This window comes from Bos javanicus, chromosome 4 (assembly GCF_032452875.1).
Source record: "Bos javanicus breed banteng chromosome 4, ARS-OSU_banteng_1.0, whole genome shotgun sequence".
Taxonomy (NCBI): Eukaryota; Metazoa; Chordata; class Mammalia; order Artiodactyla; family Bovidae; genus Bos; species Bos javanicus.
This window is the reverse complement of record NC_083871.1, coordinates 113171599-113199597: the sequence shown is the minus strand read 5'-3', so window position 1 is coordinate 113199597 and position 27999 is coordinate 113171599. Positions and strand designations below refer to the sequence as shown.

Sequence of the window (27999 nt, the reverse complement as noted above, 5' to 3'; positions counted from 1 at the left end):
CACGTCGCCTCTCGGCCGCGCGCGGTTATTCCTCCTCCGCTCTCCCGCCTCCGGGTCTCGCCCTAGGGTGGCCGGCAAGGCGAGGACCCCAGGTGAGAGGCCGAGGGGCGGGGGGGCGGCCCACGGGGGTCGGGGAGGCGGGAGGCCCGGGCGGTTCGGCCCGGGCGGCACGACGGGCTGGCCCCGGGGCTCAGGGCGTGTCCGTCGCCGCCCCGGCTGCTCGCTCGACACTGTTCGCTCCTACCGGCTGTAGATGGAGCTGTCTGGGTTCCTGCAGCCTCCGACGAGCCTCGGAGTGTTTCTCTTTAAACGGCCTGAGAGGGACATGCCTCCCAGGATGCAGTTTGTATCAACATGGCAGCTGCTGTGCAGCTCCCCTGCTGAAGAGGCGCCGGGACGGCAGCGCAGCTCGCAGCCCGGGGCCGGGGCCGGAGCCGGGGGGTCGCAGTCGCGGCCGCTGAGGGGCCGCGCGCGCGCGGGCCGGTGCTGAGGGCCGGGGCCCAGCTCGCGGCCGGGGCGCAGCCCGCCGGGGCCACCCGCACCGCCGCGCGCCCCGCTCCGACGCCGCTGCCGGGCTCGGCCGCTCCGTCCCCGCCCGCCCCGAGCAGGCCGGGCCCGACGGCCGCGAGAGCCCGGGCGGGGAAGGCCGGGTCGGGCAGGCGCCGCCTGCGGAGAGGCCGGGGGGTGGGGTGGGGGGGTCCGGCCTGCGTGGGGCCGCGCGGCGGCGGCGGCGACTCCGGCTCCGGGCCGGACAGCGCAGGGCCATGGCCGAGGCGGCCCCGGCTCCGGCGAGGGCGGCCCGCGCTCGCACGGACGCGCGGACTCGGGGCCCTGGGGACGGCCTGCGTGTCCCGGGCTCGGCGGCCCGGCCTGGGGTCTCGGTAAGGGACGGAAGCGCCGCGACGTGGGGGCGGGGGACCCGGAGGGCTCGCGCACCCCTGCTCGGGAAGGCGGGGGGCTAGGGGGGTGGCTGCGGGCGTGGAGCCGGGCCGGGGAGCCGGCGGCCGTCCGGGCGCGCCTGCGGGGACGCCCGGGGCCTGGCACGCACGCGGGCCCGGAGGCGGGCGCCGAGGCGGCGCGCCTCGTTCCCTGCGGAGCCGGCGCCGCGTCCGTCGGGGTTGCCGCCGCACGTTTTCCGCAGAGCTCGGCCCCGCCGAGCCTCCCGCGGCCGGAGCGCGGCGCTGACGCGGCTCTCCCCATTTCGCAGAGCGGAGACACTGAGGCGCGGACTTCTGGCGGCGACCGGCCCTGCCTGCCCCCAAGGTCACGTAGCGAGTCATCCGTGGCTCGGCGCCCGCGTCCGCAGAAATACCTGCCTCCGGGCCGCCGCGGGCCTGGACGGGGAGGGGGGCGGCCCTGGCGGCGGCCTCCTCTGGGGCGGGGGCCTGGGCCGGCGCGCTGGGGCCGCGGCCCGTCGGGGTCGTGGGGAGGTGATGGCCGGGTGGGAGGCCGGGCAGCGCCCACCCGAGCGTCTCCGGCGTGGGGAGCAGGTGACCCTCGGGCTCGGGCGCCTCGGCCTCCAGCCTCCCTGCGTCCGGAGGCTCGGTCGAACTCTGGGTGTCCGGACGGTTGGGGTCTGGGGAAGCGAGCTACGAAGGGTTTGGGGGTTGGTGTGCCCCTATCAGGGGCCGTTCTTAAAAATCAGTCTCCAGAGCTCCCCGCAGACCTGCTCTTTAAAATGCAGTAGTCGTGCTGGGAGGAGGATTGCTGCATGGGAGGCAGAGCCCGGAGCCTCAGTTTCCTGTTGGGTACAGGAAGGGGTCGGGATATAGGGCTTTTCTGAAGAGCCTCAGGTCTTAAAATAATAATAATGATAACAATAAAAGCAACGCTATGAAAAATAAAACAAAATGGTTGTTAAGTGCCTAGGTCTCCAGGACCCTTGAATAGTATATAATTCTGGGTGAACCACATTGGGTAATAGGAGACAATGGCATGGCTTTATAAGTCAAGATAGGTATGATGAATTTTTCTGCTAATGAATGAATCCTGGAGACCCCATCCGTTTAGGATACATGGGGGGAGGTGGGGGTGGGGTTAAATCCTATGAAATAAGAACCAGAGGAATTCTCTCCCTGTCCCTAACAGTTTGAAAATGTAAGCTTATTAATCTTACATATCATATTTACAAGCTCCATTTCTCCCTTTGGCCATTTCTTTTTGCTTAGCGTAATATCAAGCCATAGGTTTACTGGGACTGATGAAAATAGAGCCAGGGGCTTTTATTTGGGGGCAGTGGAAGGGATGCGCTTCTGTGGCCCCTCATGGCTCTACAGTGCTCAGAATCCGGAAATGGATAGAGACACTCTAATAATAGAGAGCAAATAACTGGTATTTTCCTTTGAGCTCTGATTAGACTACTTAGTAAAGATGCCTTGCTCTAATGGCTTTATATACTGTCCTGAAGCTTTTCTTCATTGTTTCCAGTTAAACCCCTGGATCACGCCTGAGAGACTCACTTCGCCCCTGGGGATTTTCCCTTCTTCCTACCATGTAGGCAAATACCCTAAACCCCCGTGAGGACAGGGCCATACCTGTACCTATTGTGTTGTGTTAGGCTGGTCACTTTCCCTGTGTCTGAGACTCCTATCTAGTCACTCCCTCGCCTGTGAAGAGTTGAGAGGTGGCTTAGTTGTTGATGAGCCTTCGGGTTCAGGGGTCTGTGATGCCCTTGAGAGTGCTTGCTGAATTTTGGGTGTGTGCTCATGTGTGTTTTTGAGGGGGAGAATCCATAGTTTACACGAGCTTTTTGAAGGGGTCCCTGACCCCACCATTAAATCGGAATGTCCGTGGGCAGGGCCTTCCCACAGGTCTTTGTTTAATCTCCAAGGCTTCAAATTTTAGAGGTAAAAAGGATTCAGAACACACACTGACCAGCTGTCTCAGTTGGTACGAGAGGCCCAGAGGCGACCTACAGCTTAGGCTGAAACTCAGACTTCGGAGCCAGACGGCTGTGTGACCTTGCGCCAGTTCCTTAGCCTCTCCAAACCTCCGTGCCTTCCTGTGCTAAGTCTGGATAAGAATTCTAATTGTCCCTGTTTATAGGGTTTTGTCGGAGAAGGCAATGGCACCCCACTCCAGTACTCTTGCCTGGAAAATCCCATGGATGGAGGAGCCTGGTAGGCTGCAGTCCATGGGGTCGCCAAGAGTCAGACACGACTGAGCGACTTCACTTTCACTTTTCACTTTCATGCGTTGGAGAAGGAAATGGCAACCCACTCCAGTGTTCTTGCCTGGAGAATCCCAGGGACGGGGGAGCCTGGTGGGCTGCCGTCTATGGGGTTGCACGGAGTCGGACACAACTGAAGTGACTTAGCGGCTTAGCAGCAACATAGGGTTTTGTGAAGAGTAAATTAGATAAACCCTGTAAAACACAGTTCATGGCACATAATAAAGGCCAAATAATTGTCAGCTTTTACCTGACTAATTAGCCCTCACATTTGGTTCCCTGCGAAGCTGTTGGATTGTACTACCTCAGAAACCTTTTACCTGAACAAGGTCTTAAATCTTCAGTCCTTGTCTTAAAAGCCTGATGCTGTCTCAGTTACGCTACACATGAATGAATGAATGAACAAATGAAAGAAAGCATTAGAAGGTATAAATAAGTTTAGATTAATCATCTTTGATGATTCAAAGAACTTCATTATTAACTCTATATTTTTCCTACTTTATACTATACAGTCCATGGAATTCTCCAGGCCAGAACACTGGAGTCGGTAGCCTTTCCATTCTCCAGGGGATATTCCCAACCCAGGGATCGAACCCAGGTCTCCCATTTTGTGGGCAGATTCTTTACCAGCTGAGCTGCAAGGGAAGCCCAAGAATACAGTAGTGGGTAGCCTATCCCTTCTCCAGGGTATCTGCCCAACCCAGGAATCAACCCGGGGTCTCCTGCATTGCAGGCAGATTCTTTACCAACTGAGCTCATTATTATTAACTCTAGTAACATTTTGTAACCCTGTCATTTATACTTTTCATTCAGCAGACATGTGTTGAGCACATACTGTGTTTCAGACTGGACACCAGGGATATGCTAATTTTCAAATGAAGAAAAAAGGAATTTCAGTTACTTTAAAGATAACTTCTATCTGGCACATAATAACTGGCCTTTCAGCAGTTCACTGAAAGAAGAGTGTGCTTGACAAACATAGATAAAGAAGAAATTCTTTTCAGTTCCAATAAACATATTGATTGTCTGGATAGATAGAAACAGCGCTGATCACTCAGAAGACCTTGGTTTCACCTCCATGATGATACAAGCTTTCCTTGAACATGGACATAGCAAGTCAGGGAATGGGGAGAGTGTGAATAATTGAAACCCCCTTCAAGTAATTGAAGGAGTCGGTCTTTATTTTGGCTCCAGTCCCCACCAACCATGACACAGGTCACAGAACTGACTGACTTCAGCTCTGTTTCCCATCCTGCCAGGCCTCTGTTTTTCCTCCTTCCCACCTCATGAACCATGGGGAGGACCCCGACAAGCAGGGTCTACCTACCGCTGGGGACCCTCTGCCAGGGAACTTTGGCTCTGAATTGCCATGCCCACACCTGTGTCAGTGTTTGTCTTCTCTGCATGTCACAGGAGCCAGCCCGGGTGCCCAGTAGCCCCTTCAGCCTCTCCAGCAGGGGCTGTGTCCACAGTGTTTCAAAGGCAAACCTATACTGTATCAACTCTGAAAAATGTTATTAAGTCAACAATTCAGCTTTTATCAAAAGGTCTGGGAAGCTTAAGATAATTGTGTGTCCTTACCGTTGGACAAAACAAGGGAAAGAACATGGGTGCCATGACTGCCTGATGATACAAATAGAAGTGGGGGGGGCTGGGTGTCGGGTTCACCTTGGAAGTAAGTTCCTTCGTAGAACCAGCCCCACCTTGCTGGCAGTTTTCGGCTAGCCTGGCATTGACAAGATTCTGCTCTACTGCTTTTCAGAGCTTTACTCTATATTTAGTGCTCATTGCTTGAAGAACTCAGTGAGGTAGCAGGTGGGTGAGATATTATGACCCTGTCTATTGGCCGAGGACTCTGAGAACAGATAAGTCGAATAGCCGGGCCAGGGGGACCCAGACAGCGTTGGTATAAATGGGGCCGAAAACCGAGTGTTCCAGTTCAAGGCCAGTATCCTTTCTTCTCTCCCACACCTCTACTCGCGAGATGACTCCTGTGAAGTGTATGTTGTGGAAAGGAGACGGCTCTATGGAAGCAGAGGTGGTGTTACCATCTTTTATCTGTTGTTAATGTAGTTGTATCATCCACACGTAGATCAGCGTGAGGGTCTCAAGAAGAGACTCATGTCCATGGAGCGTATCGTATTGTTACAAAGCCTGAAGCCCCTTTAATGTGGGTGTTTATCTTCGGAATTTTTTTGCCTGCTGGAGACTCTTGGCCTTCAACAGTGTTCTTTCTCTCCTTGAACACAGGTCCAGCAGTTGGACATGGAGACCCAACGCTCCTCCCCTCTGTCATTCCCCAACGTCCTGCAGGAAGAAACTCCACGTCAGGTCCCGGCCGGACTCCCTCGAGAAACTCTGTTCCAATCCCACGTGCTTCCCCCCAAAGAACTCCCTTCTTTGTCTCCCGCTGTCTCCCGGCAAGGCTGCCTACCCCAGACTCCTGGCGCCCCCAAGCAAGAGACTTCTGGCCGAATGCCGCCTGTGCTCCAGAAGGGACCCTCACTCCTGTATCCTGGTGCTCCCGAGCAAGAGACTCGGATCCAGGGCCCCCTGACTTCCCCAGAAGAGCCCCTATATCCGCCCCCTGCCGCTGCCGAACAAGAGATGTCCCTTCTCTCCCACTCCGCCCACCATCAAGAAGCCCCGCTCCACTCCCCCGAAGTTCCTGAGAGAGACCCCCTGACCCTCTCCCCCACCGTGCCCGAGACTGACATGGACCCCCTGCTCCAGAGCCCAGTTTCCCAAAAGGACACCCCCTTCCAGATCTCTGCTGCGGCCCAGAAGGACACCCCACTCCCAACGGCAGAGATCACCCGCTTGGCCGTGTGGGCTGCCGTCCAAGCGGTGGAGAGGAAACTGGAGGCCCAAGCCATGCGGCTCCTGACCCTGGAGGGCAGGACCGGCACAAATGAGAAGAAAATAGCCGACTGCGAGAAGACAGCTGTGGAGTTCGCCAACCACCTGGAGAGCAAGTGGGTCGTGCTGGGGACCCTGCTGCAGGAATACGGGCTTCTGCAGAGGCGGCTGGAGAACATGGAGAACCTGCTGAAGAACAGAAACTTTTGGATCCTGCGGCTGCCCCCGGGCAGCAACGGGGAAGTTCCCAAGGTAACCTTATCCCAGCCAGGGCTTCCTAAGGAGTGACCGGGACTGGAATGGATTTTAGGAATTTAGTATCAAAGAAAGGGAAAGCCGTAGGTAAGAAGGAAAAGAATCTGATAATGTCTGGTCCCCAACTCCACTAAGAACAGGACACACCCATACCAAATGATTCCTCCTGTTGATGAAAAGCATAGGTTATAGATCAGAGGGACGTCCTAGTGACAGGAGTTGTCAGGGTAGAAGGAAGTTCATTCGTGACATCTGGGGATAAAAGGCGCATTGAAGGCCAAGTGGCTGAGCTGTGGACAAGTGTGGACCGGTGTGGTTTCCCGTGGGGGTGGAAGGAAGACTGTGAAATGTTACAGGGCCCTGTTGCTTGCAACATTTGTATCAGTTAACTTAAAGTCATGTTAATGCCAGTAAAAATGTGATTTTCAGAGATGTTCTAAAACACCAGAGGACAGTTAGGTTTTAATATTGTTTCCCAGAGGAGAGCACTTGAAAGTGGACTGGTTTTCTTTCTGTTTTTTGTTTTTTATACTACTGCCTCTCTGCGCAGCCTCAAGGCAGGGCCGGGGTGGGGACAGGGGACGATGCATGGACCGTGTTGTCTAGGCCAGCGCTTTGCAGTCGTGTTGTGTATATGAATCACCTGGAAGTGTGTGTCTTAGTCGCTCAGTCATGTCCAGCTCTTTACCACCCCAAGGACTGTGGCCTCCCGGGCCTCCTCTGTCTGGGATTCTCCAGACAAGAATACTGGAGTGGGTTGCCATTCCCTTCAGGGGATCTTCCCGAGCCAGGGATTGAACCCAGGTCTCCTGCATTGCAGGCAGATTCTTTACCATCTGAGCCACCAGGGTAAGTGGCTGAGTCACCTGGGGATCTTACTAAATGCCGAGTCTGAATCAGAGGGTCTGGAGTAAAGCCCGAGAGTCTGCATTTCCAGCATGTTCTCCGGTGGTGCCACTGCTGGTCTGCAGACCACGCTTTACAGCAGCAGGGATTATCCTGTTAGAGGAGAAGGGGACCAGACAGCCCGGGGCCCTGACTGTCTCGGGCCAGGACAGTGGCTGAAGCCTTCTGATTTCTAGAGAGGTCCCTGGTGAAAACTCATAGCTGGGCCTTTTCTGCTTCAGGCCTGAGAGTTTTTACCCAAGCCTAGGGGGCCAGAGCTGTTCTCGGCTTTGGGATCCGGCAGCCCCAGGCCCAGTGACGCCTTCCAGTGGGTCCACACTGAGCCTATTGTGTGGTTTCAGGTCCCTGTGACATTCGACGACGTGGCCGTCCATTTCTCGGAGCAGGAGTGGGGGAACCTGTCCGAGTGGCAGAAGGAGCTGTACAAGAATGTGATGCGCGGCAACTACGAGTCTCTGGTTTCCATGGGTAAGAAGACGGCTGTCTGCCCACGGCTTCCTGCCGGCCTGCTGGGGGCTTGTTAGGAACCTCTGGGGCCTCTGAATGCCCAGAAATCATTTTCAAGAGCCCAATAAAAAAGAACAGGCACCCATATACCCACATACACCAGTGCAGCATAGATCAGCACAGTTTGTAAACAGAGAAACCACTCTATGGAGAAGCCACAGGAGTCGGGGGACAAACTTGGACATCAGTGGTGTTTACATATATATATATAAACCTTAAAATTAGTTTGTCCAGGAGACCCTTACTGAACAAAGTGTGAGATGCCTTGTGAGAACGGCACTTAAACAGCACACCTTTCCTGTGCGGGAGTTAGAACAGGTATCAGCCATGAATACTGCCATTGATTGTGATCTCTTGTCCCCCTTGTGCAGAGATGAGGTGTGACCCCGGGGATTAAAGGAACATCCTAGGTCCCCACCGGGAGGTCACAATTTCACCGAGATCTCTCCTCCCCCCAAATCTGTATATTCTTGTTATCTTTGTTAATAGGAGTATTTGAGGATGAAGACTTAGGAAGATAAGCTTTAGTATTGTATGTATCCTTTTCTCTGATGTGGGGAACTCTTTGGACACACACCCACACCCACACACACACGCACACACACAAAATTAGAAAAACATTAAATATGCTGTTGCATAGAGAATTTGATCCTTGCTGGAACTGTTACTTTTATCCATCTATACTTCTCCATGGGGTACCTTTTTTTTCCCCCACTTTTCTTTTTAAAGTACATACATAATTGTGTGAAGGCAACAATTTAGGTTTGTATAATAACGAGCAGCCGCCACCCTCTAGTCAGTGCTGCTCCCCCGAGGGAACCACCGTGGACCCTGGGGCCTATACTGTTTCCCATCATTTTGTGCGCTCGTGCAAGTGTGGTTTGTGGTTTGCACAAATGGGATCCCTCACTTATTTTACCAACGGTAGCCAGAGACAGCTCCTGTGTCAGCCCACAGGCCCGCTTGAAGGGCAGTGCAGTGTTCCTGGTGAACCGTTGTGCTGTCGATATTGAACTATTGATGAGCGGCAGCCCTGCTGCAGAGGGCTGCAGTCAGGATTTCTCTGTGTGTGTGCACTTCCGCGAGTATTTCAACAGGATGGAATCCGGGAGGTGGGCTTGCCAAGGAAAGAGGTGCTCGTGTACAGTGTCACAGGCGCTTCCATGGGCCGTCCCCAGGGCTGTGTGTGTGTGTTTGCCTAGCAGTGTGACAGCGCCATCTCCACACCCTTACCCCAGCCGCGGTTCTCCTGTTGTAAAGATTTGTCTTTTCTGGTGGACAAAAAATGATACTGACTTGTATCGGTATGGGAACTTGTGCGTTTTTTTATGTGTTTATGAATTACCTATTCGTACCTTTGATATTTTTATTTCAGTAACCATAGAGGCTATATATATATATATATATATATAATTGTGGATGTTAACCCTTGGCCTTATATTTTACAAATGTATGTGACATACTGTTTTCTTCAAGTTTCATAATCTTTTGACTTTATTTCCAAAGAACTTGAAACTTTTTGTAATGTAAAAAAACCTGTCAGTGTTTTGTTTCGTGACCTCTAGATTTTATTAAGGTTAGTTTCTTCATTTATAAAATGTTAAGTATCTTCTGCCTTTGTCATGAAAGTCCGAGCAGGCATTGGCCACCTGTGAGCCACAGATGACCGAGGGCTGGTTTCCATCAGTCGGCAAGTGCGGCCCATTGTTGGTCCCGCCGGGAGGACCTGAGATGGGTTCAGCACACACACACACACGTGTGTGCACATGTGCACACTCAGCATGCCCTGAGGAGAAGGGCTGGAAACTTGGCCCTTCGGTTTGCAGCACTGCGGCCTCAAGTAGGGCAGCTGCTCCTGGTGTCACATGCACACAGGGGACAGTTTTGTAGCATTCAGTGCGACATCACCCCAAAGAACATCTTCTTTTCTTCCTCCTGCCCAGACTATGCAATTTCCAAACCAGACCTCATGTCACAGATGGAACGAGGGGAGAGGCCGGCCATGCAGGAGCAGGAGGACTCTGAGGAGGGCGAGGCGCCTGCCGATCCCAGTGCCGGTGAGTGGCTGCAGGCGATCGTGGCCTTGGCGCCCGGGAGGCCCCACGTGGGGTGTGTGGCCCACAGGAGACCCCAGCGGGCTATGTCAGCAGGCCAGTGCAGGAGGGCGGCCCAGAGGCCCTGGGGCCTCCAGGTCACCAGCAGCCCTGGTGGCGGAACTAGAAAAACACCGTGGTCTCGGGGAGCTTTTGACCTGACCGAGCGTCACCTCACTCTCTGTTGGAAACAAAACCAGAACTGACAGAAAGGCGTTCCCTTGTCAGGATGCTGACGCTGGTGCAGCCTCGAGCTCCCCAGAGAAGGGCCACGTCCCTGGGCCTGCGGCTGGTGAGTGGAGGGACTTGACCTGAACGTCCTCCAGTGTGCGGGCGGGGTCCAGACGAGGCGGCAAGGTGGCGGTGGCAGGGAGGTGCAGGCAGGACCGCCGTGGGCTCGGGAGCAGACCCAGTGTCAGGCTGCCTGCCCCTGAGCCCCGGCCTTGCTTCGTCCTCACTGTGTGGTTTTAGTTGCTGAGCCTTCTGGAGGTCTGCTTTCTCATCTGTGAAACAGGAGGGGTACTGAGAGCCAGGGCCCGGTGTGCTGACCCGGAGGGGCCAGCAGCCTGGGACGCCAGGCACTGTCTGTCCGCATGGGGAGCGGTTCCTTACACAGAGGTCACTCAGAAGCCCCCACACTGGCACCGCGGTGTTCTCGGGGTACAGGTGGTTTCAGAGCCCCTTCTTCGGCATTGCTCTTGGGCTTGCGTCACTCACCTGAAGGTCTTCTGTGGGGGCAGTCCTTGTCTTTTGTAGCTAAATGTCATTGGTGATCCTGTCTTTTGCAAAAGGAGGATAATCTGGCTGAAGAGCCCACTGGGGTCAAAAGCCGGGTCTTGTATGAAGGAATGTCACTGGCTCTGGGACCAGGAGGAGGTGGCCACGTGGAGTAAGAGCGGAAGTAACTTCAGGAAGAGGTGGGACCCTAAGGAAAAATAAATGCTGGCGTGTTTCAGAGAAACCCTAAAGCATCGATACTTTCTAGAGATTTGCCTAGAGATTTAAATGGAGGGAAGGGGCTGGTCCTGAGTTCATTCAGGCAGGCAGAAAGATGGATTTAAAAGTAGATGAGGTGAGAGAGGGGTTTGGGGACAAGATGTGACATTTGTTTGGAGGAAAATAAGTCTGGATGTCAAAGGATTGATTGGCCACATCCAAAACCAGTATCACTGCGAATGGAGACATGCAAAAGAGGAGAAATCAGAAAGAGGACTTGGGAGGCAGAAAACGAGAGGGGAGAGGTGGTCTGTGGTAAAGATCCTAGAACCCCGCTGATGTCTCCGTGGGGTTTTGTAGTCCAGGTTCTGCCTTTCTAGCATCTTCTTAGAAGAGCTTGGACGGGAACATGGACCCTGTCCGCGGTCAGCCTGTTCACACCCTCATCACAGGTGGGCCTCCCACTGAGTGGGGCCAGAATCAAGAGCAAATAACTAACCTCAACCGGCTCCGCCCCAGGCGGGGTTGGTTCTGGCACAAGTGCGTCCGAGCCGGAGCGTCTGTGGGCAGCGGTGGCCTCACAGAGGCTGCCTTGTGTGGCTGGAATGTGCCATTTGTTCCACTAACCGTCTTCAGCCACCAGGAGCCTGACTGGAGCAGAGGACAGGAGCGGAACAGGAAGCACTGCCCACAGGGCACCCCTGTGTGTGGGGCCCTGGCCTCGGGGCCGCAGGCTTGTCCTATGAGTTCAGTTATCAGAACCCCAAACACGCCAGCGGTCACCTCTTATTTGCGTGTCCTCTCCCTCGGAAGGACGGCCACAAGGCCAGCCCAGGGCCAGACCTGAAAGTGTGATACCAAGGGGGAAACAGCTAGAAGACAGAACTGTCATGGTTCTAAATACACCGAACATCACCATTCTATGAATTGGTTGAGTAAATGCAGTCCATAAGCTGTCATTTATGGTTCCAATTCCTAACGGCAAGGAGGCCTGAAGGTGACTCAGATATTGGCCCTGCTCAAGTTCCCCGGAGCCGGGGCTCCTGTTCACAGCCCTGTAAGGGTGAATGGGGACTGGGGGAGCCAGAGACCACTGTCACCTGGCAGATTAGTAGAGTGAAGCAAACACACCAGAAGCCATGGCTGAAATCCAGATTCTCATATATTGTATGTAGCTTCAGCCTTTTTACAAAGCAATTTGATATTTTTTGGACTTAAAATATGTTTTAAATATTTAAAATATTCATTTACTTAACCTGATAATTTCCTTTCTGAGAGTCTGTAGCCTAGAAAAAATCCCAAAATATGGATTAAGGTATACAAATATCAGGGGACTTCCATGGCAGTCCAGTGGTTAAGACTTTGCCTTCCGATGCAGGGAGTGTGGGTTTGATTCCTAGTTGGGGAGCTAAGGGAGAAGGCAGTGGCACCCCACTCCAGTACTCTTGCCTGGAAAATCCCATGGGCAGAGGAGCCTGGTAGGCTGCAGTCCATGGGGTCGCACAGAGTCGGACACAACTGAAGTGACTTAGCAGTAGCAGTGGTGAGCTAAGATTCCCACACGCCTCACAGCCAAAAAACGAGGACCTAAAAGAGAAGCAGTATTGTAACAAATTCAATGAAGACTTTTAATATAGTCCACGTCAAAAAAATCTTTTAAAAATAAGGATGAAAAAATACTATATTACACCACGATAGACGGTCATGCAGCCACTGAAACACATGTGAAGCATTTTTGCACCGTATTTTCACTTGTCTATTATTTAGTTCATCCAATACTTTTTGTACCCTGTACTATGTCAAGAGAATGGTGTTAACAACCTAAACGCCCCATGTATAGAAAAATACAGTCGGCCACTATGGCAGTGCCATGCAGACAGGCTCCAGGGCTCTGGGACATACACTGGCGAAGGCCTTATTGAGCCCGGGTGGTTGGCAGAAGCCTCGGAGGAGGTGGGATTTTTAGTGGAAACACAAGTGGGAGTTCCTGGAGGAGAACTCCTCATGCAGAAGGAGGACCGGAAGCCAGGAGGCTCTCTCCGTAGGCCGGGTAGGACCTTGCCTAAGCCAGGGACAGATGTGGATGTCCATGAAGTGTGGCTGGTGGATGTTGAGTACAAGGACAGGGAGTCTTGAGGATGACTCCCAGGCCATGACACGAGTGAGGGGGTAGGACAGTGGGAGGCTCCGACTCGGAGGAAAGACAACACGTTAGGCGTGAGATCTCAGGACACGTCCAGGAGCTGGTACTGAGTGATGGCGACCTGAGCTCCCAGCAGAGACCTGAGCTAGAGATGGACCTGGGGCCTCAATCGTGTGGACAGGATCATCTTTCCCAGCCTGGATGGGGGAAGAGCAGGAGCACAGGATGTGCCCCCAGAGTCCTGACTTTCAGAGCAGATTTGTAATATAGTGGGCCAGGTGGGGCCCAGGTGTTAGTATTTTTTAAAAAGCTTCCAAGGTGATTCTCATGTGCAGCCCAAGGTGGAAAACCACTGTTGTAGGGTTTGGGAAAAGAAGAAGAAACCAGAGGAATCACAGGAAATAGGAGGAGTGGCCAGAAAGGTAGTAAGAAATTAGGATAGTGTGTCAACGTTCAAGAGAAGAATGTTTCCCTGGGGAGGGAGCAGGGTGAACAGTATTGATGCTGCATTGTGGTTTAGTAAGGCAAAGACTTTCTTCCTTACTTACTTACGGGCTTCCCTGATAGCTCAGTCAGTAAAGAATCTGCTGCCCACTCCAGTATTCCTGGGCTTCCCTTGTGCCTCAGCTGGTAAAGAATCCACCTGCAATGCAGGAGACCTGGGTTCGATCCCTGGGTTGGGAAGATCCCCTGGAGAAGGGAAAGGCTACCCACTCCAGTAATCTGGCCTAGAGACTTCCATGGACTGAATAGGCCATGGGGTTGCAAAGAGTCGGACATGACTGAGCGACTTTCACTTTCAAGGCAAAGACTGCCAAGCGTCTGCTGGATTTGCACATTAGCAGTATCAGTGGTCTTAGCAAGAGAAGCACTGGTGGTATGGCCAGGGTGGAGGCCTTAGAGTGGGCTGAAGAGTGGACAGATGATGAGGAAGTGGAGGTTATCCAGTGTAGCTGTGAGTGCAGAGCAGAAACGCTGGCGGGGTGGGTGGGGTAAGGAGCCTTGTTTGCTTAAGATGAGGATTGCCCAAGCCTGTTTGAAGCCAGTTGATATGAAACATGGATATAGAAATGGGTAATGTAGGGAATTCCCTGGAAGTCCAGTGGTTAGGACTCTGTGCTTTCACTGCCGAGGGTCCAGGTTCGATCCCTGCTGGGTTAACCAAGATCCCAGCAGCCGGGCGGCATAGCCAAAAAAGAAGCAGATAATGTAAATGCAGTAGGAAGTCAACGACGTCCACAGAAGATAGGGGAAAAACTGGGTGGAAATATAAACCAAATCATATTTCACTATGCTTTCTAGCATTTTCTAAAGTGAGCATATATCACTTCTTATTCACTAAGAATAATTTTTAAAAAATGAAGAAAAACTCCAAGTTAAAGGTGGCAGATTGAACATGTGCTTACTCCCACCTCCCCCCCTCCTCCTAAAACAAGAGTGAAGGGACTTTTTAAAGGAATGGACGAGGAGACGGCAGCAGCTGAGTTTTGGAAGGCTAAGAGCAGATGGCTGAGTGGTCACTGATTTAGAAAGCTGAATCCAAAACTGGTGTCAAGGAAGCTGGGAGGAAACCCAATCTGCAGTCCACCCCAACCCTGCTCAAGACCCGGCAACTAGCACCACTGGAGATACCAGGTAGCTTTGGAAATGGCGGTAAAGGTGAGGCTAAAAACAGAGCACTAGTCAAACATCTTAAGAGTCCATTAAACACTGCTGCTTCCCTCCACGGCCTCACCCAACCCTGCTGGGTGACCAAGGCTTATTCTCTGAAGACAGAAGCATCTCTGGACGTGGACACCAGGCACAATTGAGAAGATGGGTACCACGTTGAAAACAAGGGAATGAGTGAAGCTTACAGACAGATCTTGAAATCTCCAGCTTTTTTCCCTAACCTGACTCCTCAAATTATGCTCCCATCCAAGTTTAACCCTCAGGGCAGGGTACTGGGAAACTCTTATCTGGAGACTCTCAGGGCCAGCCCAAAAGATTTCCCAGTGAAATGACCTAGCCAAACCATCCTGCTGGGAAACCACGGCCTACCTGGATGCACCAGACTTGCAATTCACTTTTGAGTACTCAACTTTTAATATAAATGGATAACCGAGAACCAAACTTATTTTCTTGGGCTCCAAAATCATTGCAGATGGTGCCTGCAGCCATGAAATTAAAAGATGCTTGCTCCTTGGAAGAAAAGCTGTGACCAACCTAGACAGCATATTAAAAAGCAGAGACATTACCTTGCCACCAAAGATCTGTCTAGTCAAAGCTATGGTTTTTCCAGTAATCATTGAGAGTTGGACTATAAAGAAAGCGGAGCACTGAAGAACAGATGCTTTTCAACTGGGGTGTTGGAGAAGACTCTTGAGAGTCCCTTGGACTGCAAGGAGATCCAACCAGTCCATCCTAAAGGAAATCAGTCCTGAATATTCATTGGAAGTACTGATTCTGAACCTGAAACTCCAATACTTTGGCCACCTGATGGGAAGAGCCAATTCATTGGAAAAGACCCTGATGCTGGGAAAGATTGAAGGCCGGAGGAGAAGGGGACGACGCAGGATGAGATGGTTGGATGGCATCACCAACTCTACGGACATGAGTTTGAGCAAGCTCCGGGAGTTGGTGATGGACAAGGGAGCCTGGTTTGCTGCAGTCCATGGGGTGGCAAAGAGTCGGACCCAATTGAGTGATTGAATTGAACTGAACTGAGCAGTGTTTAATAAAATTGAGTATATGACCTGGGAAAATAGAACAAAACAACAGAAAAGAAAATAGAGAATAAGAAAATCAAAAGATGGAAGTTCACCATCCAGATAATAGAAAAATCAGAAAAAAAAGAATAGCAGATTTTCAGGGAGGAGAGAATTAGTGATGAAAGATCTCAGGGAAAACTCCCAGCACTTAAAGACATAACTCTCCAGGTTTAAGAGCCACCAACTGTCCAGAACAACGGGTAAAAATTGATGTCACCTTAAATACTTGAGCAAGGAATTGCAAAACAGCTGAGGACCCAGGAGATCTGATAAACTTCTGGGAGAAAATCCAGGTTCATACAAAGGAACGAGAATTAGAATGACTTTGGACATTTCAGCAGTATTGAAAACTACAAGCCAGCAGAGCAATGCCTTTAAAGTTCTTTACATTATAAAATTGGAAAGTATTTTCCAACATTCTTGAATTTGGTATCTAACTGGAATCATCTAATTAGATATGAGAATGAAATCAAGATAATGAGATGTTCAAGGTCTGCCACACTCCCTTCCTCAAGCTGGGGCATATACTTTGCCAAGTGAAGAAATAAACAAAGGAAGAGGTGTAAGGAGCTCCAACATAAGACAGGTGAAGGAATCCCTGGGGTGCACCAAAGGGGATCCCCAAAAGACATTGTGGATCTGGAGGCACAAGTCCAGACTGGAGCATAAATTTGAAGAAAAATTTTCAAGTCGGTAAACCTGAGAAATACCCATTATGCTTGGATATTTTGAGAGGAGGGTTTTAGGAAGGGTTGGGGGAGACTTTGGAGCCAACTGAGTGGTAATTAACAGTAGGTTAATCAAAAGAAGGAGCTTCATCAGTGGCTCAGTGGTAAGGAAGTGAAGTGAAGTCGCTCAGTTGTGTCCGACTCTTTGCGACCCCGTGGACTGCAGCCTGCCAGGCTCCTCTGTCCATGGGATTCTCCAGGCAAGAATACTCTGCCTGCAATGTAGGAGACCTGCAGGAGACTTGGGTTTGATCCCTGGGTCAGGAAGATCCCCTGGAGAAGGAAATGACAACTCACTCCAGTGTTCTTGCTTGGGAAATCCCACGGACAGAGGAACCTGGCGGGCTACAGTCCATGGAGTCACAAGAGCGACTAAACACCAATAAACAAAAGAAAACTACCTCCAGGGAAATCGAAAAGTGTTTACAAGTATAGAAAAGTATTTATAAGTGTGCTACATGATTCAATTTTAAGTAGCATTTACATAATCCAATAACAAAAACACCCATTGTTAATCCAATCAGAATTACAAACTGGGAAGAATCAAAGATTTGGACAAGATGTGGATGGATGAGGAAGAGATGGTCCTCTCCAGCTCTAGGAAGTCAGTAGATGATGCTTAAAACTGAAAACTCAAGGAGTAGCAGTGTCATTATGTTACAGAGAGGTATAAAGGTGAATGACAAAAGAATCAGCTAGAAGGATAGGAAGTGACTGCCTCTGGGAGCAAGTTGAAGGATGGTGGGGAGCTTTTTAAAAGTGAGTTTTTAAGAACTCTTCAACCCTCTGACCTATGTGCATATATAAACTTTTTAAAGATGATTTTAAAAATTAATATACCAAAGTTTAAAAAATCTAACAGAAAGTGTACCCATGAGAAGGTTGGAAAGCCCGTGTCAGCCATCATTTCTGTGCTTTGAGCTGGTGGAGAAAGTTAACGTGGCAATGCTGGTTTTCACTTTCCAATGAAATTCTGAAGTTGCAGCAACATAATTCAAAAAGAAAAAAAGCTGAAAGAGTGAAAGTTTCCATAATTCTCTTTCAAGAGTCAACAGCTCGGGACTTCTAGAGGTCCAGTGGTTAGGACTCCACAGTTTCACTGCGGAGGGCCCAGGTTCGATCCCTGGGTGGGGAACTAAGATCCCACAAGCTGCACAGCACAGCCCAAAAAAAGAGAGCAGCTTATTCCTTTCACTTTATGTGCATGTAGTCAAACACATATACACAGAGCCTTAATTATGTAATAAATGCTTTCTCATTGTTAAAAAAAATTTTTTTCAGACAGTATAGAAGTACATTGTTTAGCAACTTGCTTTTTCAAAAATATATCTTTGACGTCTTTATTTGAAAATTAGTAAATAATTAAATGTTTAACTGTCTCCCAGAATAACATTATACCCGCTTCATTAATAATTAAATGTGTTCACAACATTTAATACCTTTGAAAACAATTTGTAGCAGAGATTTTTCCCATCTCAGAAGAGTTCTGATGAAGAAATGTAGTTACAAGATGAAAAACCAATCACAAATTAAATATTTATCACCAAACAATGTCAAGGCAAATCTACAAATTTTTTTTCCAGAAAATTTACACCAAAAGGTTATAGTTGATTGCACATTATACTAAAGATTATAGTATTGTGCATATTCAATATCTTTGGTGTAACTGACCAGGTAGCTTCTGGAAGGAATCTTTGAAGTCCCAGAGGGTCTCGGAGTAACCAGTTCCTCAGCTCGACATTGTTTATAGAAAGGAAGGAAGAGGGGACGGGGGAGGGGGGGAAAACTGTGCTTTTTTTTTCCTAATCCTAGTGTGATTTCATTATTTATGTCTAAAGTTTTATTCATCCATAATTTATTTTGATGTGAGACATGTGAAGATTTTTTTTTTCTTCTTCTAGTCAGGAAGCCAGTTGTCTCCACTCCACTTACCTAATCCCTTTCCGATGGTTTGAAATGCTACCTTTGGTCATAAACTATGTTCCCACAATGTATTAGTCTTTGATTAATTTTTTCTAAATGGGAGAACAGATTACTGCTTATGAATGCAGTCTGGCTGTTGGTTGTCAGTACTGTTTCAAAAGTTGTTCAGTGCAGAGAGAACTTTTCAGTGGGAAACACTGGCTTCTCTGCTGCTCAGAAAGTAGGGGAGAGGCACAAAAATGTCTACCTGCTGCCCATTTCAAGGGGAAAAGAATTAGATGCCATAGAGGAGCAGACAACGGCTTGGGTTCACAGAGAATCACACTCACGATGGGCTGAGAGCAGCCTAGGATGTCTGGTGGAGCGCAGGTCTTAAAGGAGGACGTGAAAGAGGAGAGTGAAAAAGCTGGCTTAAAACTCAACATTCAAAAAACGAAGATCATGGCATCTGGTCCCCCACTTCATGGCTACTAGAAGGGGGAAAAGTGGAAGCAGTGACAGAGTTTGTTTTCTTAGGCTCCAAAATTATTGCGGGTGGTGACTGCAGCCATGAAATTAAGAGACGCTTGCTCCTTGGAAGAAAAGCTATGGCCCACCTAGACAGCATGTTAAAAAGCAGAGACATCAGTTTGCCGACAAAGGTCCACATACTCAAAGCTGTGGTTTTTCCAGCAGTCATGTACAGGTATGAGAATTGGACCATAAAGAAAGCTGAGCACCGAACAACTGACGTTTTCGAATTGTGGTGCTGTAGAAGACTCAAGAGAGTCCCTTGGACAGCAAGGAGATCAAACCAGTCAATCTTAAAGGAAATCAACTCTGAATATTCATTGAAAGGAGTGATGCTGAAGCTGAAGCTCCAGAACTTTGGCCACCTGCTATGTAGAACTGACTCACTGGAAAAGACCCTGATGCTGGGAAAGATTGAGGGCAGGAAGAGAAGGGGATGACAGAGGAGGAGATGGTTGGATGGCATCACTTAATGGACATGAGTTTGAGCAAACTCCAGGAGATAGTGGTGGACAGAGGAGCCTGGCATGCTGCAGTTCATGGTGTCGCAGAGTCGGACATGACTTAGTGACTGAACAACAAAGGGATGGGAAGGCATTGGTCTTCAGGCTGGAACACCCATGCCTGGGGGTACAAGTGGCTTTCCCAGAAGGCACAACACAGATGGCTTTGTGGGTCCCGTTTCCAAGTCTTCGTCCATCTGTTCTCCTTCATAAAACGCATCATCGAGGCCGCTGGACGCTTGCGGTCCCAGTAGTGCTGTTCCTTAGCTCCCGGGTCTCCCACTATTGAAAATAAAGAACAGGCACCTCCTGCCCATCTTGCCTTACTATGGAGTGTTTCTCTGAGGTATAAAACGCCCTTGGGGTCGTGAAACAAAGGCACAAGCCAGACTGTTGCGGGGATGGGGACCAGAAGTGCATGGCTCAGGGGCCTGGATGGCGAATTCATTTGGAAGTCAGATATTTGGAATACCTGGCTTTCAACAAAATTGAAAGAGAACCTAATTAAGTTGTCAGCTAATAGGTCATTAAAAACAGCTTTTGATGATATGTTAACCATGTGCTTTTGCAGCATTGTAATTCAGAAGTTCACAGAATAGAGGGATGATTCCATAACAAAGCTCCCGCCAGCCCATCTCCAGATCTATGCAAATGAGCTCTCCCAATGGTTATATTTATAAAAATGAAAAGTAGGAATAGAATTTATTCTGAACTCTGTCTCACTCAAGAGATAAGAATATTCACTCTCAGATAAGTGAACTAATTGGGGGAAAAGTCCCTATCCATCCTTGTAAGAGATTCACTTCCTCCAGGTTTTTGGTTTCCCATCTTGAATAATTATTTTTCATTCCACAATAGTAATAACTAAGGATGACTTAAACCAGGCAGAAAAGTAACTCTTAGAGCCCTGTGGTTATTAGAAATGAAAGCAAAATTAATCTTTCCATTTACATGCACATTTCTGTGGCAGAGTGGTAGATGAGGTGATCAGTAAAAGGCATCTGAGCACAAAAATATGTTCTATTAGGATAAAATTCTGTGGGTAAAGTGGGAATGGAAATAGAAGTCCAAGGTGAAAAGGAATGATATTAAAATTTCAAGTATCAAAGAAGAACTTGTTCATGTATTCTTTAAGTGAATAATGGTGCGTTTTAAATTGCCAGAGTTCTAAGATTCCATTGGCAACATTAAATGGCAATGGAAGAGTTTATTTTAAAATATCAATATTTACAATACTCCAGAAATTACATCTTTTGCAGCGATTGAAGCATTTTATGTATTTATTCAGGAAGGTGCAAATGAGTACCTGGTTTTAAAAAATTATCTTAGGGAGAAGGCAAGCAAAATATTTCCAGGAGTTTTTGAAGTCAGGGAAGGTATTTTTCTGATGCTGGAGCCACGGTTGTGATGTAGTAGAGAGCCCAGAGGAGGGACACAGGAGGCCAGGTGATGACGTCAAGCTGGAGCAGGAGGAAGCCAGGGTGTGAGTGTGGATGATTTATCTTTTTTGTAAGACAGAGAGTAGGATGAAGACATCTCTGGCAGCTCAGTTCGGAGGGAAAGCAGGCTCAGGCCGCGTGGAAGGCTGTCGGACTGTTGGCTATGCGGTGCACTCCCCATCGTTTGGGACTTAATAGGCGGCTGATCAGAGAGGAATTAAAGGATTGCCAGGCATCAGAAAGAACCCAGCGTTAGGCCATGTGCCATCAGTCGCTAGTATGATTAGCTGTCTGCTTTCTTGGTGATGTGATCCACTTCATTCGGGCGGGACAAGGGAACATGGCAAAGGACAGTGAGGAGCTTCGTCCACTGGGATCCTGGTCCCGTTTCTTTTAACACAGCACTTACACCTTGTAACACACCATCTAGTTTATAGATTATGCTGTTGCCTTATGTGAGATGTAGGCAGGCAGGGAGCTCTGTTTTGTTGCCTCGTGTGTTCCACCGTTGGAACACACATGGCACGTCGTTGGTGCTCAGTCAATAGCTATGGGATAAATGTTCAAAGAATGTGTATGTTCACGCATTGTACATTTACAGTTTCCATAATTAACACAGTGATTTGAGGGGGTTTATGCTGGCATAGCTGTATCCATAAGCAAGAAAATAAAGTGGAGACCCCACACTACACACAAGATGAAAGCAAATTTCAGGTGGAATAAAGAGCTAAACGTAAAAATTAAATTATAAGGACCTGGGAATAAAATCTGGGAGACCAGATGAACCACCTAGGGCCAGAGGACACCTCCTGCTTACCTCTGGTAAAATAGAAAACCCACAAGCCATAAAAAGGAAAAGGGACATAACTGATGAGATGAAAACTTTAGGAAAGTTTTATGATAAAAGGTAACACAAAGGCAAAGACAAATGATGAATTGGGGGGAAATATTTGAAATGCCAGTAAGAAAAATGGGTTATCTTTAATACAGGAATCAAAGGTCTCTGACCAATTGACAGAACACAGTTCACACAGAATCCACTCTCAAAGACCAAGAAATGACACTCACATTATCCTCATCAGGGAAGTAGAACTACTAAAGTTATCAGTAAGTTATCACTTTATACCCATCTGACCGAGGAAAATTAAAAAGAGCAGTGATGTCTTGCTGGCGGGGATGTGGGGAAAGTGCTGGGAGAGATGTGAATTGTCACAGCCCTGTGGATAAGCAGGCTGATGACATCTGTCAGAATCGAAAATATTTTTAATTTTTGACCCTGAAGTCCCACTCCCGCCACTCTCCTAAAAATAAAAGCACTCCTTTTGGTTAGAGATATAAATAAACACATGTTTATGGCAGTACTGTTCACCAGGGCAAAAGCCTAGGAGCAAAAAGTGAATGTTGTCAATAAGGAAATGATTGAACACATTGCTATATGATCCTCACTGTGGAATATTCTCAGCTTTTAAAAGGATGCATTAGCGTACAGAAATTGCCGTGAAGGGATTTCTACAGTATATTTGAGTGAGAAAAGGAACATAGAGCATTATGTATAAGGCAGTTTTATTTTTTGCAACCAATGGCTAGAAAAGAAACATGACTATAAACATGCTGTGATAAATCATCCATAAGCACAGAGGAAAAGTGTGAGGTCCATTACGGGAGTGACCTGAGACGCTTGTACTTGTCAAGTGAGGAGCGAGGGGAAGGGGCGGCAAATTAAAAGGGGAAAAATACTGCACTGAAAACCAGAAATGTGTGCTATAATCCCATTTATGTAAAGCAATGCCTGTGTGTAACAACATTTGAAATTAGCCTACAACAGACATACAAGTAGATTAAAAAAAAAATGTCAGGGCCATGTGTGTAATCGGATGCTATTTAACTAAAAACAACCCCGCGGCCCCCTCTTGTGCCTATAAATGGAGGCTGGGAGAGGGGACTGGGGCAGGGCCGGGGGTGGGGGTGGGGGCCTCTGGTCTGTCGGTATAGGACACCTGGCCAGGACTTGAAAGGGTGTGCAAATGACCAGATGACTGTTGTCATTGTTTAGTGATTAAGTCATGTCCGACTCTGAGACTCCATGGACTGCAGCCCGCCAGGCTCCTCTGTCCATGGGATTTCCCAGGCAAGAATACTGGCGTGGGTAGCCATGTCCTCCTCCAGGGGATCTTCCCCACCCAGGGATCGAACCCAGATCTCCAGCATCGCAGCCAAATTCTTTATCACTAAGCCACCTGGGAAGCCCAACCACATGATTAGCCTTGTCTTTAACTTGGTTGAGGTGGAGAGAGAGAGTTGCTGTTGGCTTTGTTCTGGCCTAACCTGGGAAAAGGAATTGGGGTCTCTTTTTAAAAGAAACCATGACTATCTTATAAAATTACAGGGGGTCGTGGAAACAAACTGCCTCTATTTTAACTTGACTCCAGTTTATATTCAAGGCTACACGGTGTCCAGAGAATTTTAAGCCTACTTACCGCCAACTCGGGATATTTCTTCAGGGTCTCTAAAATAAGACTTTTTGAAAATATAAATTCCAGGGCTGCAAAAACCTGAGCAGGTGGAATGAACATGTTCTGGCATCTTTTGTCCTCTCCCGCCCCCACCCGCCCGCCTTCTCAGCTCACGATGGGATCGTGATTAAGATCGAGGTGCAGACCAACGACGAGGGCTCGGAGAGCCTGGAGACGCCGGAGCCCCTGATGGGCCAGGTAGAGGAGCATGGCTTCCAGGACTCGGAGCTGGGGGACCCGTGTGGCGAGCAGCCGGACCTGGACATGCAGGAGCCGGAAAACCCGCTGGAGGCATCCACGGAGGGCTCAGGCGAGTTCAGCGAGCTCAAGCAGATGCTGGTGCAGCAGAGGAACTGTGCAGGTGAGTGGGGGGAGCTGGTGTCGTCAGGCCTGCAGAGGGGGCAGGGTGGGGGGTCCTGGGGGGGAGCCGAGGTCTCCTTCAGAGAGGTTGTGTGACACCGAGGGCTCAACAGTTGTGACCGAACCAAGCAGGGCCATAGGTCCAGGTCCCCTGCCCCCGGATTTAAAAGCATCCCCGGGCAAGGAAAGAGGGCGTTGCAGCCAAAGACCAGGTCAGATGAGGACCTCTGGGGATGGCAGAGATCATCTCTCCGGCCCCTCCCTCGGCAGGCCGAGAAGGTCACACACTGGTGGCAAGGCGAGAACTTCCGTCTCTTGATATGTCAGTCCTTGGTCATCCCTGTGTCACACTAGAAGCCTCAACTGGCTTGAAGATTTCCACCTTGGATCACACGTCTTTGCAAACGGCTGAGACCATGCTGTCTTTTTCTGGCGGAATCTAGGCTTCGTTTCTGTTTACTCTCAAAGCCTCGGGGTCACCAGGCTGCACACCCTTGCTCCCTGTGAGGACGTGTGCTCTCAGGAGCGCTGCCAGGACGGCTTCTGTGATGCTGACCCGTCCATGCAGGCCTGAGAAAAGCCCCATGTGATCCTCATGGTGTATTTTTTAAATATCCTACTAGACTTAGCTACTAAGTCTACTTAGCTACTGTTTTACTCGGGAATTGTACAACTGTATGCAGAAATGAAATGAACCTGAACGTTTCTTGAATCATCATTAAGATTATACTAGGCTTATCAAAGTCTAGTATACTAGGAGTCATTAGCCATCGTATCAGTTAATATTTATACGGAGAAATGATTTAAATTTTTTTCACTTTATTTCCTTGCAGTTTGTCTTTTTGCACACAATAATAAATTATCATGGACATTATTCTTGGTCAAACGATGTGGATCTAACTCTTTATTTTTAAATAATTGCATGATAGTAGAGAAACCTTTTTAACATACCATGTTGTCCTTCATTAGAGAATAGCGAAAGACACAAGGCAAATTGTGAGGCCACCTTGCATTGATTGCCCTGTGAACATTCCCTTTAGTTTTATTAGTACCACTTAGTAATAGTCTAAGATTCTTTGTGGGATTTCAAGTCCTGAATTTTAGGGCCAACTGTTTCTTCTTATTTTGTTGAGAAAATACAACTTTGAAACCCAAGGAAAGTTCCAATATTCTAAGGCCCGTATTTCCCTTCTGCCTTTCATAACAACCCTATTTTCAGGATCAACACCGGGGCAATGAGTTGCCAACCTCTGAAGCTGCTTCCTCCTTCCTGATCTTTTAAGCATCATATTCCAGGGATGTTCTGGGTCACTTCCTGCTGAGCGTCCTGACTGGACTGAGGCAGCATTGTCTTATAGCCGGGGAGGCCTGAGCTGGGACTCGGCACACCTGTGTTCTAATTTTAACACTGCCACTTACAGGGTGCAGAGGAGTAGCTGGAAGTGCTGTGGCCTAGCGGTCACTGACAGACTTACAAGACTTTGGCCAGCTCACGAACATTGCCAGCTTCAGTTTCCCTGTCAGTTGAGGGGACAGACTAGCTGGTCCTTCAGTTGCAATTGCTGAAGAGGTCTCAGTTTATTTACTTTATTTGGAAACGTTATATGACGGCGGCAAGCTTGGGTGCCCCGTGTCTGTGAGACAGGGATCATTCTTGCTTGACGTCTCCTGTGATAGGATATTGGCAACAGGAGAGAGCGTAGGTGGAAAGTGTTCTGGAAAAGTTTAGTTGTTTGCTCCTGAGAATTCCACAAATGTCAGACTGTCACATCTTCCATCTCACAGGTGGACTCAAAAGTGAATGCCTTTCTCATGTCACACAAAGTTGGCCACTAAGAATAGAGCTCCCCAATTCAGTGTTTAGAGAGGGCCAGGTAAGAACAAGGCGCTTGAGAAAATTCACACAGATGCTGGCGGACTCTCCAACTTAGGTTCTCCAGGAACCCTGTAAAACAGACAACTTCTTAGGCTAGAGGGCAGAGCCCTAGGAGGAGGACATCACCGTTTGGGGTGTTCATGGAACACTTACCTCAGACCCCAGCCAGCTCCAGGGTCAGGACTGGTGGAGTCCGCCTGCAGTGAGCCATCCACCCATGTAGGTGAGGTGCTACCTCAGGAGGCACCGCCACGCCTGCTGTGGGCTCAGGAGGGCTTGAGGGATACAGGTTGGGAAGGCCAAGGAAGGTTTTCTTGGGGAGACAGGATTGGGGCTGGGTGTAAAGCAATGGGCAGGATTTGGAGACCCCCACCCCCACCCCTCCTCAGAAGGGGGGATTTGATGGAGGAGAAATCTCCAGGTGAGTACCGGAAAGGAGGCCAACGAGGCTGAGCCGAGTTCAGGCAGAGGAGACCGCAGAGGGGGAGAGGTAGCCAACTTGATGAGTCAGGACCCTTGCATGGTAGAAACCCGACCCTCAAGTGGCCAAAATAAGACAGGAGTGTTGATGGGCTTGGAGCGTCGTGGGTCCTGAGGGTACCAACCTCTGGCTCCCTGGACCCAAGCGCCTCCAGGAGGGCTCCGCGTGTGAGTACCTTCTTACCTGCGAGTCCCTGCCCGCTAGAGGTGCCAGGCGATGGGCACACATAGCGCCCACGTCCCACCACAAGGATCCCGTCGTTCCCGCTTCCCCGCAGAAAATTCCAAAACAGGGCTCCGACCCGCCTGTTTTGGGCCTGGTCGGACCGGCCCGAATGGGCCCTTTCCTGAGCTAAGCCCCGCGGCTAGCCCAGGTTCCCTGGCGGGGAGCGAGCAGGCACGAAGGCTCGGGGCCGGAGGTGTGGGCAAAGGGTCTGCCACACCCAGGTCAGGGGCGCCAGGCAACACCTAACGACGTCTTGTCTCTCTCCCCCCCGTTCCCCGCCCCCTGGAGCAGAGGGGATCGTGATCAAGACCGAGGAGCAGGAGGAGGAGGAGGAAGACGAGGAGGACGATGAGCTGCCGCAGCACCTGCAGTCCCTTGGGCAGCTGTCCGGGAGGTACGAGACCGGCCTGTACCCGACGCCGCTGCCGGGGGAGCTGTCCCCCGAGGGCGAAGAGAGCCCCCCGCCGCTGCAGCTGGGGAACCCGGCGGTGAAGCGGCTGGCGCCCCCGTCGCACGGCGAGCGGCACCCGGGCGAGAACCGGGGATCGGGCAGCCAGCAGCAGCGGAACCGGCGCGGCGAGCGGCCCTTCACGTGCATGGAGTGCGGGAAGAGCTTCCGGCTGAAGATCAACCTCATCATCCACCAGCGCAACCACATCAAGGAGGGCCCGTACGAGTGCGCCGAGTGCGAGGTCAGCTTCCGCCACAAGCAGCAGCTCACGCTGCACCAGCGCATCCACCGCGTCCGCGGCGGCTACGCGTCACCCGAGCGTGGCCCTGGCTTCACCCCCAAGCACGGGCTCAAGCCACGCCCCAAGTCGCCCAGCTCTGGTGGTGGCAGCGGCGGCGGCCCCAAACCCTACAAGTGCCCTGAGTGTGACAGCAGCTTCAGCCACAAGTCCAGCCTCACTAAGCACCAGATCACGCACACGGGCGAGCGGCCCTACACGTGCCCCGAGTGCAAGAAGAGCTTCCGCCTGCACATCAGCCTGGTCATCCACCAGCGCGTGCACGCGGGCAAGCACGAGGTCTCCTTCATCTGCAGCCTGTGCGGCAAGAGCTTCAGCCGCCCCTCACACCTGCTGCGCCACCAGCGGACTCACACGGGCGAGCGGCCCTTCAAGTGCCCCGAGTGCGAGAAGAGCTTCAGCGAGAAGTCCAAGCTCACCAACCACTGCCGCGTGCACTCGCGCGAGCGGCCGCACGCCTGCCCCGAGTGCGGCAAGAGCTTCATCCGCAAGCACCACCTGCTGGAGCACCGGCGCATCCACACGGGCGAACGGCCCTACCACTGCGCCGAGTGCGGCAAGCGCTTCACGCAGAAGCACCACCTGCTGGAGCACCAGCGCGCGCACACGGGCGAGCGGCCCTACCCCTGCACGCACTGCGCCAAGTGCTTCCGCTACAAGCAGTCGCTCAAGTACCACCTGCGGACCCACACGGGCGAGTGAGCGCGGCCCGGCCCACCGCCCGGCCCAAGCCCAGCGGGCGGGCACGGGGCACCCCAGCCCCTTTGTCGTGAGCCCTCCCCCACCCCCTCTCCCTTCGTCCCTCCTCTCCCCCCTCCGCCCCGACACAGGGTGGCCGCATCTCCCCCGGGAGACCCCAGTGGCGGGGGGGCTAGCGCGGACCTGGGGAACCCCCTTTGGGCTGTTCATTTCCTTGACAATAAAATGGATGAAACCAATCAGCACGGGGGGCGTGATTTGGCCGCCGGCCACTCGGAGGGGCGGGGCGGGGCCACTTAGTTGGGGATAGAACTTTATAATGACATTTTGGATACTGTGGTTCTATTTGATAATAATAGAGTAATTTTTAAAAGA

At 50.5% G+C, this 27999-nt stretch overlaps 1 protein-coding gene across 3 annotated transcripts; it reads left to right on the top strand.

The window, feature by feature from the left end:
- Nucleotides 1–5: 5 nt before the first annotated feature.
- On the top strand, nucleotides 6–27999 carry ZNF777 (zinc finger protein 777). Of its 3 annotated transcripts, none has more exons than XM_061415046.1 (6): nucleotides 6–92; nucleotides 5420–6280; nucleotides 7531–7657; nucleotides 9640–9753; nucleotides 23344–23595; nucleotides 26468–27999. In XM_061415046.1, the coding sequence occupies exons 2-6, from the start codon at nucleotides 5435–5437 to the stop codon at nucleotides 27625–27627; spliced, it is 2499 nt and encodes an 832-aa protein (XP_061271030.1). In that variant the 5' UTR covers nucleotides 6–92; nucleotides 5420–5434; the 3' UTR covers nucleotides 27628–27999. The 3 variants fall into 3 exon arrangements, with proteins under 3 accessions (XP_061271030.1, XP_061271028.1, XP_061271031.1); XM_061415044.1 differs by lacking the exon at nucleotides 6–92 and adding an exon at nucleotides 702–881; XM_061415047.1 differs by lacking the exon at nucleotides 6–92 and adding an exon at nucleotides 1097–1263.

Excerpts from the sequence above, each read along its gene's own strand:
- ZNF777 (XM_061415044.1), top strand. The coding sequence starts at position 765 with ATGGCCGAGGCGGCCCCGGCTCCGGCGAGGGCGGCCCGCGCTCGCACG. Across the intron at positions 6,281-7,530 it reads GCAACGGGGAAGTTCCCAAG|GTCCCTGTGACATTCGACGA; the intron begins GTAACCTTATCC and ends GTGTGGTTTCAG. Across the intron at positions 9,754-23,343 it reads GCCTGCCGATCCCAGTGCCG|CTCACGATGGGATCGTGATT; the intron begins GTGAGTGGCTGC and ends CCGCCTTCTCAG.